This window comes from Dryobates pubescens, chromosome 16 (assembly GCF_014839835.1).
Source record: "Dryobates pubescens isolate bDryPub1 chromosome 16, bDryPub1.pri, whole genome shotgun sequence".
In the NCBI taxonomy this organism is placed as follows: domain Eukaryota; kingdom Metazoa; phylum Chordata; class Aves; order Piciformes; family Picidae; genus Dryobates; species Dryobates pubescens.
Genome location: NC_071627.1, coordinates 13,034,294 through 13,047,044, shown reverse-complemented (window position 1 = coordinate 13,047,044; position 12,751 = coordinate 13,034,294). Strand labels below are relative to the sequence as shown.

Here is a 12,751-nt window from a genome sequence, read left to right as displayed (position 1 = left end):
TCACCCCCCCAGCCAAGCTTAGAAAATGGTTCTTTGAACACCCTTCTTGAACCAGATCACCACAGATTGTCCTGGGAATACACAGCAGTGACAGTTCATGGCCAGGGTTGGACAGAGTGGAGCAAGTCATGTTCTCTGTGTCTCTGTAGACTGGAGAAAAGATGGAGTTGTGAAGAAACTGAGGTGCTAGAGCATGTCCAGAGATGGGCAATGAAGCTGGTGAAGGGTCTGGAGAACAGGGCTGGTGAGGAGCAGCTGAGGGACCTGGGGGCATTTAGTCTGGAGAAGAGGAGGCTGAGAGCAGACCTCATTGCTCTCTACAACTCCCTGAAAGGAGGTTGGAGCCAGGTGGGGTTGGTCTCTTCTCCCTAATATCAGGTGACAGAAGGAGAGGAAATGGCCTGACATTGTGTTGATGGTTGGACTCAATGATCTTGGAGGTCTTTTCCAACCAAAACAATTCCATGATTCTATGATGCAGAACTCATAGCCAGCTGAGGCATCAGCCATAGGAACATAAGGCACAGCATTTAGTTCTGTGAGGATCATGTGGGTTGCACTAAGCCAAGTGGAACATCTATGGGATGAGATGGCACAGAGAACCACCAGCAAAGGAAGAAGCCACATCAAGAACAGAAAGGATGAAGAGCCTGCTTTGTGCAAGGGCTGGAAATGGGGATGAGGAACATTAGGTGCAAATGACACCTATTACTGTGAGGGAAAAGCTTCTGCTCAAGATGAAAATACTCTGAGGCAGTCTAAAAATGAACCATTCACTAACCATCACCCTGGGGTTGGGCTCCTGCCTGACCAACAGCTTTGGGGGAAGGAGGGAAGGAATCAGGACTTTGACTACTGCAATTATGGCAATCAAACCTACTGGGAAATGGCTCCATTAAGGGGTTTTCAAACATAGGGCATAAGAGCCAGGACCAGGAGCAACCACTCCTCCAGGAGGGAAAACAACTGCTTGCTTGAGTCAGCTCTTTGATTGCCCAAACCACAATGAAAGCAGTGGGCTTTCTCAGAGGCTTTTGTTGACAATCTTCATCAAGCAGGACCCTCCTACTATTTATACTTTTGCTCCAACATCCCTTTGCAAAAGGCACCTTCAGCCTCCAGATTCTGATTCAGAAGTGAGAGATGGTTGGCTCAAGGTGCCACCTGCACCCACTGGATCCAAAAAGCAGAAGAAGCTGGTCCCAAGGCATGCCTGCCCCACTTCTGTGGCAAAGAACACAGGATGTGGGGTGAGCAGGAGGGGAGGCACCCCAAAGTGCCAAGGAAACAGCTCAATACTGCTCTTCATGGTTCCAAGTCCCACCACAAAGGTTCTGCAGCTGGTTCTACTGGTGCTGGATCCAGCTCCTGTCCAGGGCATTCCCCATAGCCACTGCTGGCCCAGGAGAGCACAGCACAGCCAGCAGATCAGCCTTTCCTGCTGGCCCCCAAAGCCTGCACACCATGCAGCACAACCACCTTCCAGGGGTCTGTTTTGAATGGGCATACTTACTGCCTTCGCTTTGGTTGTCCTTGTTGGAGTTGTAGACCTGCAAAACACAAGAAGACAGACTGATGAAAAGCATGGATCCACCTGGGATGGGACTGATGACACATTGGGTGTCACCTTTACTGGTGACAGTAAAGGAAGACTTGCCTCAATCACAGGATCACAGAATATATCTGGTTGGAAGAGACCTCCAAGCTCATCCAGTCCAACCCTCGACCCAGCACTGAAGGGTCAACACTGAACCATGTCCCTAAGTGCCAGGGACTGCTTGAACACACCCAGGGATGGTGACTCCACCACTGCCCTGGGCAGACCATTCCAATGCCTGATAACCCTCTCTGTGAAGAAGTATCATCCCCAGCAGCATGGTCCTCAAAGCCACTAAAGCCTTCTGCTTTCAATCCATCAGGTTGCCACAGCTTGGGAGTCCTGTCCCCCAAGCTCTTCTCAAAGATGCACATCAAGGTTATAAACTTAGAGCACAGCAGACAAATCCCTTTACACCTTATGGGCATCAGAGCAACATCTGATTGCTCTGATCTCAAGAATCTGATGACCCTTGAGGTGCCTTCCAACCTGGCATTCTATGATCAGGCAAAGAGGAAAACAAGTGTCATTCACATGGAGAGGACCTGAAATGCAGGAGGATGAGGCAAGGCACCTAACACTGCCTGTGACAAGGCCATTCTCTGAACTAACTCTGGAGCTTCATCCAAACACTTTCCTGCCTTCAGATACTGGTGATCTTCCTCCTGTCTGAATCCCTGCTGCAGCTTGGCTGCTCCTCTCCAGGCTCAACAGCCCCAGGGCTCTCAGCCTTTCCTCCTCAGAGATGCTCCAGGCCCCTCAGCTTCTTCAGAGCCTCCACTGGACTCTCTCCAGTAGTTCCCTGTCCCTATTGAACTGGGGAGTCCAGAACTGGACCCAGGACTCCAGATTTGGTTTCACCAGACAGAACATAAGGCAAGGAGAACCTCCCTTGTCCTGCTGGCCACAGTTTTCTTGATGCACCCCAGCAGACCATTTGCTTTCTTGGCCACAAGGACACATTTCTGGGTCATGGATAACTCATGGCCCATCACCCTTGATCAGCCCAGAGCCCAAACTGCACACACACACAGGTGATCCCCAGCCTCCTGAGCTGGAGCCCAGCATGGCAGCATACAGCAGAACAGGAGTAAGGTCCTGTGTGGGCTGCTGAACAAAGCTGGTGCTGTGCACACCCTTCCTCTGCTGGGAACAAAGCAGGGAGCCCCTTCCAGCGGCAGCAGCGCGGGGAGCCGCCGGAATCACACGGCACCTCCAGAAATAGCCACTGGGGAAGGAAAGGTTCCAAAGGCTCTGTTGATAGCAACAGGCCAGGCAGCGACAGCCAACACAGCCCAGGGCAGCGGGGAGGAGCAGAGGCTGTGCTCTGCAACCAGACAGGAAAGTCCTTCTCCGCCTCTCCCACCCCAGGCTCGCAGTTCATGATACACACACGCAGGAGAGAGGTTCAGGAGCTGGGTGAGGGGGTCTGTGTGCTTCCTGGCATTCCCTGCTGTTAGGATGTCCCCCAGCAGCTCCACTGGAGGTGTCCATGGCCAAGTTGGATGAGGCCTTGAGTAACCTGGTCTAGTGGGAGGTGTCCCTGCCACAGCAGGGGGTTGGAACGCGATGATGTTTAAGGTCCCTTCCAACCCAAACCAGTTGATGAACCTATGAAAGATGAGGGCCAGCAGTCCTAGGTGACAGCCACAGAGGGAATTTCCACCTGAGAAGGAACCCACCATTTCAATCACCTAGTCCATGGAAGATTCCACCTAAAGCTCTTTCTACTGGTGCTGGGGCCTACCTCTCAACCCAGACTTTCCATTGAGACCCAAGCTTCTGAACAGAATGGGCCAAGTGCTGCCAGGTTTCCCTGGTCTCCTTGGAGGAGTTCAATGTTTGGAGAGCCCTAAGCAATAGGAGGAAATTCTGCAGTTGTGCAACTTCCTTCTGATTCATATTCAGAATGCCTCCAAACAACCATCAACGGGTTTTTCAGCTTGCAGCTCAGAAGATACACAGGCCAAAAAAAAGAGTATAAATAGGAATCATTCTCTTCCTTCAAAGCTGGTAGCCCCACCGTGGCTTGACAGCCACCCAAAGATAATGTTGTGAGGACATGGGCAGGAGAAGCTCAGACCTTTTACAGGGCTGTTTTGCAACCTTTTAATAAAGGAAAAGAGAAAATGGGGTGAAAAGCAGCATGCAGGCTGGAGGCCAGCCACTCAGACTGACTCAGATGGCCTAGGAGGGCTGGACCAGGCTGCCCAAAGAGGTGGTGGGGTCTTCTTCTCTGGGGAGATTCCCAATCACGAAGCCAGGTGGAGGTCGGTCTCTTCTTCTAAGGAACAACCATAGGACAAGAAGAAATTACCTCAAATTGCACCAGGGGAAGCTTAGGTTGGACATGAGGAACAATTTCCTCCCCAAAAGCGTTGTCAAGACCTGGCCCAGGCTGCCCAGGGCCGTGGTGGAGTCCTTGATCCCTGAAGGGGTTTCAAAGCCCTGGAGATGTGGTGCTGAGGGACATGTTTCAGTGGTGAGCTGGCAGTGCTGGGTTGGACTCATGGATCTGAAAGGTCTCTTCCAACCAAAACAGTTCTGTGATTCTATGATTAGGTGCAAGACCACAACAGCCCTGGGAAAGGAGGAAGGAGGGAGGGAAAGGAGGACGGAGGGAGGGAAAGGAGGACGGAGGGAGGGAAAGGAGGAAGGAGGGAGGGAAAGGAGGAAGGAGGGAGGGAAAGGAGGAAGGAGGGAGGGAAAGGAGGAAGGAGGGAGGGAAAGGAGGAAGGAGAGCTGGAGCATGCCAGGCAGGATCCTCTTGCACCTGACACCCCAGCAAGCTTGGCACAGCACTGCAGAGCTCCAATGCTGGGACACAGCCCAGCAGCAGGGTGCCAGCAGGGCTCAGAGCAGGAAGGCTGCTGTACAAAAAAGCCCATTTCCTTGTTCAGAGCAGGACACCTGGCAACCTTGATGAAATCAGCCCTTGTTCCTGGCTCTGTCTTATCAGCCCTGCTCTATTTCTGTCCCAGAGCCAGGTTTGGATACTACAGGCAGGATTTTCAGAGCTTGACTCCGCTGTGTTGTGGCTACAAATAACCCTCCCAGCTCTGTCAGCCAGAGGGACGTAGACAGCAGGGAGATCTTTCCCAGCCCACGTCCCTGCGGGAGGAGGGGAGGAAGAAAATCTGCCTTGCTTCCCAAGTGAGAGACTTGGCAGGGCAGCAGAAACCTGCTGTGAAATGCTGCTTTATGTCACTCAGCACAGGGCTGTGCATTTGGAAGAGGGTGGCCCAGGGTCCCTGGCAGCTCCTGCTTTTCTTTCTTCCTTCCTTCCCTCCCTTCTAACCTACTGCTCATCGTCAACACCCCACCACCTCACTTCCCTCTTTCTTTCTCCTCCTCCTCCTTCCTTCCAGTATCAATTTCAGCTCAAGCCTGAATTTCAGCCTCAGCCTGATTAAAAAGAAATCCAAAAAACCCCCAAATGAAATATAAAATTTGTCAGAAGTGAAGCATGTTGGGGGCTTGAATTCTCTACAAGGGTCTTGCTCTTCTGCCCCTCCAAGCTGAACCAAAGGGTGGTTCTAATTAAAACCAAGCCCCGGTTTTATTACAAGTGCAGGCATTCCCCAGAGCCTTCACAGCTGGAGCTGGCTGGGCTCCTGGCCAGCCAGCTGCACTGCTGAGCTCAGCCTGGTTATACAACCCTTTGTCTTTGTCACCCAAGACAAAAATTACCTGGGTCAAACCAAGGAAGACATCACCTGGGTGAAAGCATCAACCTACCACGTCTTGGTGGGAACTGGCAAGCAGGCAGCAGATACTTGGGGAGAGGGAAAGAAACAAGGGGATAGGTGGAAGTGGTGGGCAACAAAGCATGACAGAGCAGCCTCTGGAACAATGGAGCTAAAGGTCAAGTGGCTGAGAAAAAGACATTTTTGGAATAACTAAAGTTTGACAGAGCAGAGTTTTGGAGCAAGTCAAGAATAATCATGTCAAGAATTTAGGAGTCCTGGGGAACTTGGTGGGGTAAAAAAACCAGAATTAACCAGGTTGGATCACCCAACACCATCTAATCAACTAAACCATGGCACCAAGTGCCTCATCCAGGCTCCTCTTAAACACTGCCAGAGATGGTGACTCCACCACCTCCCTGGGCAGCCCATGCCAACAGGTAATCACTCTTTCTGTGAAGAACTTCTTCCTAACATCCAGCCTAAACCTCCCCTGGTGCAGCTTGAGACTGTGTCCTCTTGTTCTGGTGCTGGTTGCCAGTGGGGCAGAGACATTCAGACCACTCAAGTGACCGATTCAAAGTGAAAACTTCTACTGGTAGCTCAGGAGCTTCCCTTCAGTTTTCTAGGATGCTTGAGCAAGAACTTGCACATCCTCCTCCAGCAGCTATCTGCTCTGGAGGACAGCCAGCCCCTCGCTATGGCTCCCTCCACACCCTTCCTCCTGTCTGCTGAGAAAAGCCGCCTGAGCACATCAAAACCAACCCAGTCTGAAATGCTGCTGTCATCCTTGTGGGCGACTTTAACCTGCCAGACATCTGCTGGGAACTTAACTCAGCAGAGAGGAGGCAGTCCAGAAGGTTCTTGAGAGTGCATGGAGGACAGCTTCCTGATGCAGCTGTTAAGTGAGCCTACCAGGGGTCAGGCCCTGCCTGACCTGCTGTTCTCAAACAGAGAAGGGCTGGTGGGAGAGGTGATGGCAGGAGGCTGTCTAGGGTGCAGCGACCATGAGACAGTGGAGTTTTCAACATGCAGGGAAATAAGGAGGAGCAATAACAGAACCCTCACTTTGGACTTCCAGAGGGCAAACTTCAGCCTGTTTAAGCAACTAATTCAGAGAGTGGATGTAATCTACCTGCATTTCAGCAAGGCCACAACAACCCCATGCAGGGCCACAGGCTGGGGTCAGAGTGGCTGGAGAGTGGCCAGGCAGAAAGGGACCTGGGGGTACTGGCTGAACATGAGCCAGCAGTGTGCCCAGGTGGCCAAGAAGGCCAATGGCATCCTGGCCTGCATCAGGAACAGTGTGGCCAGCAGGAGCAGGGAAGTCATTGTGCCCTGTGCTCAGCACTGGTTAGGCCACACCTTGAGTTCTGTGTCCAGTTCTGGGCTCCTCAGTTTAGGAAAGATGTTGAGTTGCTGAAAGGTGTCCAGAGAAGGGCAACAAAGCTGGGGAGGGGTTTGGAGCACAGCCCTATGAGGAGAGGCTGAGGGAGCTGGGGTTGCTTAGCCTGGAGAAGAGGAGGCTCAGGGGAGACCTTACTGCTCCTTACAACTACCTGAAGGGAGGTTGTAGCCAGGTGGGGGTTGGTTTCTTCTCCCAGGCAATCAGCACCAGAACAAGAGGACACAGTCTCAAGCTGCACCAGGGGAGGTTTAGACTGGATGATAGGAAGAAATTCTTCACAGAAAGAGTGATTTGCCATTGGAATGTGCTGCCTGGGGAGGTGGTGAAGTCACCATCCCTGAAGGTGTTCAAAAGGGGACTGGACATGGCACTTGGTGCCATGGTTTAGCAGTCATGAGGTGCTGGGTGACAGGTAGGCCTTGATGATATCTGAGGTTTTTCCCAACCTTACTGATTCTATGAGTCTATGATCTTAACTAATAAAGTAACTGTAGCACAGCCATGCCTCATCTTCCACCTCTGTGAGGAGGTTTGGCACTGCCCAGTACTTCTGAACCATTGTTCAGAGAGGTTTCATGCCACAACTGCAACATCTTTGAGGTGAGACCACTTTTAACCCTTGTTTTGGACAGGCTCTTGTGGGTTGGCCATCAGGCCACGCATGCCAGCCATACAAATCATTGTGGGAACTCACAGGCTCTGAGAAGGTCAAGCAGAAAAGGGACCACAGCCCTACCAGCCCTGCCCTCTGCAGCCAAGGAGACTTCTGTAAGCTCTCAGCAGCTGCAGTGGTGATTTCTTGGAGCTGTTCTAGAGCTTGTAGTGCCCCTTCATAGAGTCACAAATTGGTTTGGATGGAAAGGGACTTTTAAAGGTCACCTAGTCCAGTCCCCTGAGGTCAGCAGGGACATCTGCAAGTGAAACACCAGGAACAGGCCCAAGAGACTTCTCTTGGGCCAGACCAGAAGTTCTGGAAAAGGAAAATCATATCCCCACAATCATTGCTGGGTTTTTGTCACAGAATCCCATCGTGGGGGATTTGGAAGGGACCTCTGGAGCTCATCCACTCCAACCCCCCTGCTCAAACAGGGGCAGCCACAGCAGCTTGTCCAGGATCACGATGGCCAGGTGGGGTTGGACACTCTCCAGAGAAGGAGACTCCACAACCTCCCTGGGCAGCCTGCTCCAGGGCTGCAGCACCCTCACACTCCTGGTCAGGTGGAACCCCCTGAGTTCCAGTTTGTGCCAACTGTCCCTTTCCTGTCACTGGGCACCACTGAGAAGAGCCCAGCCCCATCCTTTCCACATGTTTCTTCAGATGTCTGCTGCAGTAATTCTCAGCAGAGGTGATGTAAGAGCAGAGAGAAAAGGAAAGTGAACAACTCTGCGCTCTGTCTCCAACCAAGGCTGCCAGCACAGCTGGATAGATGCAGCCGGAGGGTGCACAGCTGGGTTCCCACCGCAGCACTGTAACGAAATCACTTGATGCAACCTCTTCCAAAGCTGCTCCTCCTGTCCAGGCCCAGACTCACAGACAAGTCACCACTCGTCACCCAGCCATCCTGCAAGTCAGGTTTGATCAAGCACCTTTCTCCAGGGACTCTGCAAACTCCAATCACCTCTGGCCACTGCACCTCCCTGCTGGCCTGAAGGAAGAGAGCAGCAGGGGCTGCAGCAGAGGCAGTGGGGGATCCACAGAATGGGTTGGGTTGGAAGGGACCTTCAGGATCATCTAGATCCAATCCCCCTGCCATGGGAAGGGACACCTTCCACTAGCCCAGGCTGCTCAAGGCCTCATCCATCCTGGCCTCAAACACCTCCAGGAGGGGCATCTACAACCTCCCTGGAAACCTCTTCCACACACACTGATGTTTCATGTCCTGAGGTTTGTGGCCAGGCTAACACTTGGGTCCCCAGCCTGTGCTTCTCTACATGACCCAAACAGCTTCTTAAGCAAAGGACAAAAAGCTGTCAGGGTGGTGCAGCAGAAACTCTGTCTGGGTTAGTCACCAACCACTGAAGCAGCTTTTGCTGGAGCCATCAATAAAAGCCTGGAATCAAGGCTTAGGACCTCCCTGGCTTAAGAGCTTTAGAAACACAACAGAAGTTCATAAACTCGGTGCAAAGCTGCTACTCCAGGCTTCACATGGCTTAGAGCCCTGGAGAGGGAGAAGCAGCAGCACTGGAAGCATGAGATCATAGAATGCAACAGGTTGGAAGGGACCCTCAAAGGTGATCTTGTCTAACCCCCCTGCAGTGAGCAGGGACATCTATGTCAGAGATACAAAACTAAGATAGAACCTGACAAGTTACCACTTGCTATAGAACAGAATAGAATAGAATAGAATAGTATAGAACACAATAGAACAGAATAGAATAGAACAGAACAGGTTGGAAGAGACCTTCAAGATCATTGAGTCCAACCTATCATCCAACATCATCTAATCAACTAAACCATGGCACCAAGCACCCCATCCAGTCTCTTCCTAAACACCTCCAGGGATGGTGACTCCACCAGTCCCTGGGCAGCACATTCCAATGGCAAATCACTCCTTCTGGGAAGAATTTCTTCCTAACATCCAGTCTAAACCTCCCCTGGTGCAGCTTGAGACTGTGTCCTCTTGTTCTGGTGCTGGTTGCCTGGGAGAAGAGACCAACCCCCACCTGGCCACAACCTCCCTTCAGGTAGTTGTAGAGAGCAAGAAGGTCTCCCCGGAGACTCCTCTTCTCCAGGCTAAGCAACCCCAGTTCCCTCAGCCTCTCCTCACAGGGCTGTGCTCCAAACCCCTCCCCAGCTTTGTTGCCCTTCTCTGGACACCTTCCAGCAACTCAACATCTTTCCTAAACTGAGGGGCCCAGAACCGGACTCAGAACTCAAGGTGTGGCCTAACCAGTGCTGAGTACAGGGCACAAGGACCACCCTGCTCCTGCTGGCCACACTATTCCTGATGCAGGCCAGGATGCCATTGGCCTTCTCGGCCACCTGGGCACACTGCAGGCTCATGTTCAGCCTACTATCAACCAGCACCCCCAGGTCCCTCTCTGCCTGGCTGCTCTCCAGCCACTCTGACCCCAGCCTGTAGCACTGCATGGGGTTGCTGTGGCCAATGAGCAGAACCCAGAACTCGGATGTGGAAGCCCAGATTGATTCTCTGAGGATCCTCTTCCAGCACCTTGTCCCCCAAAAATGACAAAGAACTTTCAGGGGGAAAAAAGAAAAAATAAAAGAATGAATAAAAAAAGAAGTCTTGAAAGGTTGGACAACAAAAAGACTAAGGAGGAGCTCCACTGGGCCAGGTTCTGCAGCTAAACCAACATGTTGTAGCTCCATGGAGACAGCACCTTGCTGCTGTTGGAGGCAGCTGGGATGCTCCCAGGCGGTGTGAGACCGCAGCTCCAGTTCAGGGAAAGTTCACTGGGTTGTCTGGGTTGGGGAGGAGATTAGAGGCAAAGAGCAAAAGCAAACAGTAGAAACACAGAGATGGAGAGAAAAATGCCCTGATCAGCACAGACAAGACAGGGAGGTGGAGAAGCAGCAACTGGAGTGAGCCAGGAGATGGAAAGCAGAACAGAAACCATTTGCCATAATCGAACAAACCCAGAAAGGACAAAGGCAATGGAAAAGCTGCAAGATAAAGCAGACCCAAAGAAGCATCCTCTCTGGAGAGCCCACAGGAAGACACATCTGGGGACCAAGGGAGTACAGAGATCAGCATGGAAAAGGTTGTGAGGAAACATGCTGAGGAGACCAAGCCCTAGAGGGCACCAGAAGAGCCAACATGATGATCACTCCAACACCTTGGCCACCTCTCCCATGCAAGGAAAACAGCCAAAGGCCACCATCTGTAGTCAGAAGATGTTCTGGGTGAAGACTGCTCTCTAGTAACTCCCTTTTCTCACTACCAAGTTACAGTCACAGCCTTCAGAGAAAAGCTCTGCTGACTTCATTCCATCTGAAAGGAGGAGAAACTTTGTGATCCTGGACAAGCTGCTGTGGGTGCCCCTGCTTTAACAGGGGGGTTGGAGTGGATGATCTCCAGAGGTCCTTTCTAATACCACCATGCTGGGATTCTCAGTAATCAAAGTGGTTGCTCCCCATGTCCTGCCAGATGCTGGTGCAGCAGCAGCAGCTGTAAACATATCCTAAGCACAAACCCCTGGTCCCTGTCTCCAGCAAAGAGGGTTCACAAGTTCTGCTGGACACACTTAGCCAAAGAGACAAAGAGAGCAGCACCAAAACCAATATAGAATCAAATGAATGATGGAATGCCAGGTTGGAAGGGACCCCAAGGATCATCTGGTCCAACCTTCCTAAGTAACAGGAGAATTGAGAAGAGCTGGCCCAGCACCTGGCCAAGTGAGACTTAAAGCTGTCCAGTGTAGGGGACTCCACCACTTCCCTTGGGAGATGATTCCAAGGTCCAGCTGCTCTCATGGGGAAACATTTTCTCCTGGAGTCCAATGGGAATCTCCCCAGTAGTAATTTGTCCCCATCATCTCTTGTCTTTTCCACAGACTCCTTGCAAAAAGGGAGTCTCCATCCTCCTGGTAGTCACCCTTTATGTACTGGTCCATGGTGGTGAGGTCTCCACTAAGCCTTCTCAAAGCTGTACAAATCCAGCTCTCAGCCTCTTCTCATGGACTGGAGCTTCCAGTCCTCTGATCATTCTGGTGGCCCTAATGAGGGCCATAAGAAATTAGGAGCAGGAGATCACAGACACATAGAATGGGCTTGGGTTTGAAGGGACCTCAGAGGTCATCTACTCCAACCCCCTGTCATGAGAAGGGACACCTTCCACTAGACCAGGCAGTGCAAGGCCTCATCCAGTCTGCAGGGAGGGAACATCCACAACCTCCCTGGGCAACCTGTTTCAGAGGAAACAAATGAGAATCCGGAGATGAAACGCGTTCCAAGGACGAAGCAGGCCTGCACCTCAGGAGGAGGCTGGGAAGCCATGAGGCTGGTGCCCAACAGTCCCCCCAGGGCAGCTTGGGTGCTGAGACCAAGTCCTTCAAATGGATTTGCTTTCTGAATGAGCCAAAATGACAGGAATGCCGAGGCTGAAAGCGCTGGCCCGAGTTCAAAAGACATCATCTCCACTGGGAAATAAATCTCTCACCATTTGGGATAATTAGACAAGGGAAATGAAAAAGAATCTCAGAAAGAATTCCCAGAAGCAGTATCAGAGGAGGAGGTGGGGGCCAGGGTGCTGCACATTGGACAGGAATGCAAGGCTGGGCTTGGTGCTTCCACTGAGGCTTGCTACCAACCACAGCACCACCTCTGCAGGGCAGCAACACCACCGAGCTCCAGCATCACCCAGCAGCTGGCAGATGGGGAGTGTGGCCGAGGGGCAAGCACCAGGACTGTGGTATGGGGCTGGGACCTTCTTCTCTGGAGAGATTCCAAACTCACCTGGACACTGGAGTAGATAATCCCTGAGGTCCCTTTCAACCTCAGCCATTCTATTCCATGATTCTGTGATTGTGATCCTGAACAAGCTGCTGTGGGTGCCCCCGCTTTAGCAGGGCGTTGGCCTGGATCATCTCCAGAGGTCCCTTACACCCTCCCAAGCTAGGATCCAGAGGCATGCCCCAGGGTGGTGCCATCCCAGTGCCAACAGTCTTAGTGACATGCAGCCAGAGCTTGCAAAGGGTCATGGCACCTGGCACCACACAGGCCATGTGGAGGAACCACCAGAGACTGCAAGGGGGGAAATGCCACAGGGAAGGCTCCTGTCCCATGGCCACCAGGCTAGAGGTGGGGTGGAGAGCTGCTGAATCACAGTATAACTTCAGCTGGAAGAGACCTTTAAGGTCATGGAGTCCAACCCCTAACCCAGCACTGCCAGGTCACCACTAAACCAGGTCCCTCAGCACCCACATCTCCATGGTTTATGAAACCCCTCTTTCAGGGATGGGGACTCCACCACTGCCCTGGGCAGCCTGGGCCAGGCCTTGAGGACCCTTTTGGGGAAGAAATTGTTCCTCATGTCCAACTTAAACCTTCCCTGGGGCAACTTGAGGCAATTTCCTCTTGTCCTGTCACTTGTTCCTTCA

The 12,751-nt window shown here is 52.2% G+C and overlaps 1 protein-coding gene across 2 annotated transcripts in view; it reads right to left on the bottom strand.

Moving 5' to 3' along the window:
* The window catches only part of ARHGAP26 (Rho GTPase activating protein 26), a 136,071-nt gene that overhangs the window by 71,930 nt on the left and 51,390 nt on the right, over window positions 1-12,751 (bottom strand). For both annotated transcript variants that reach the window (XM_009902306.2, XM_054168466.1), the window contains exon 12: window positions 1,514-1,550. In XM_009902306.2, coding sequence (XP_009900608.2) covers window positions 1,514-1,550 — 37 coding nt within the window. The remainder of the gene's footprint in view (window positions 1-1,513; window positions 1,551-12,751) is intronic.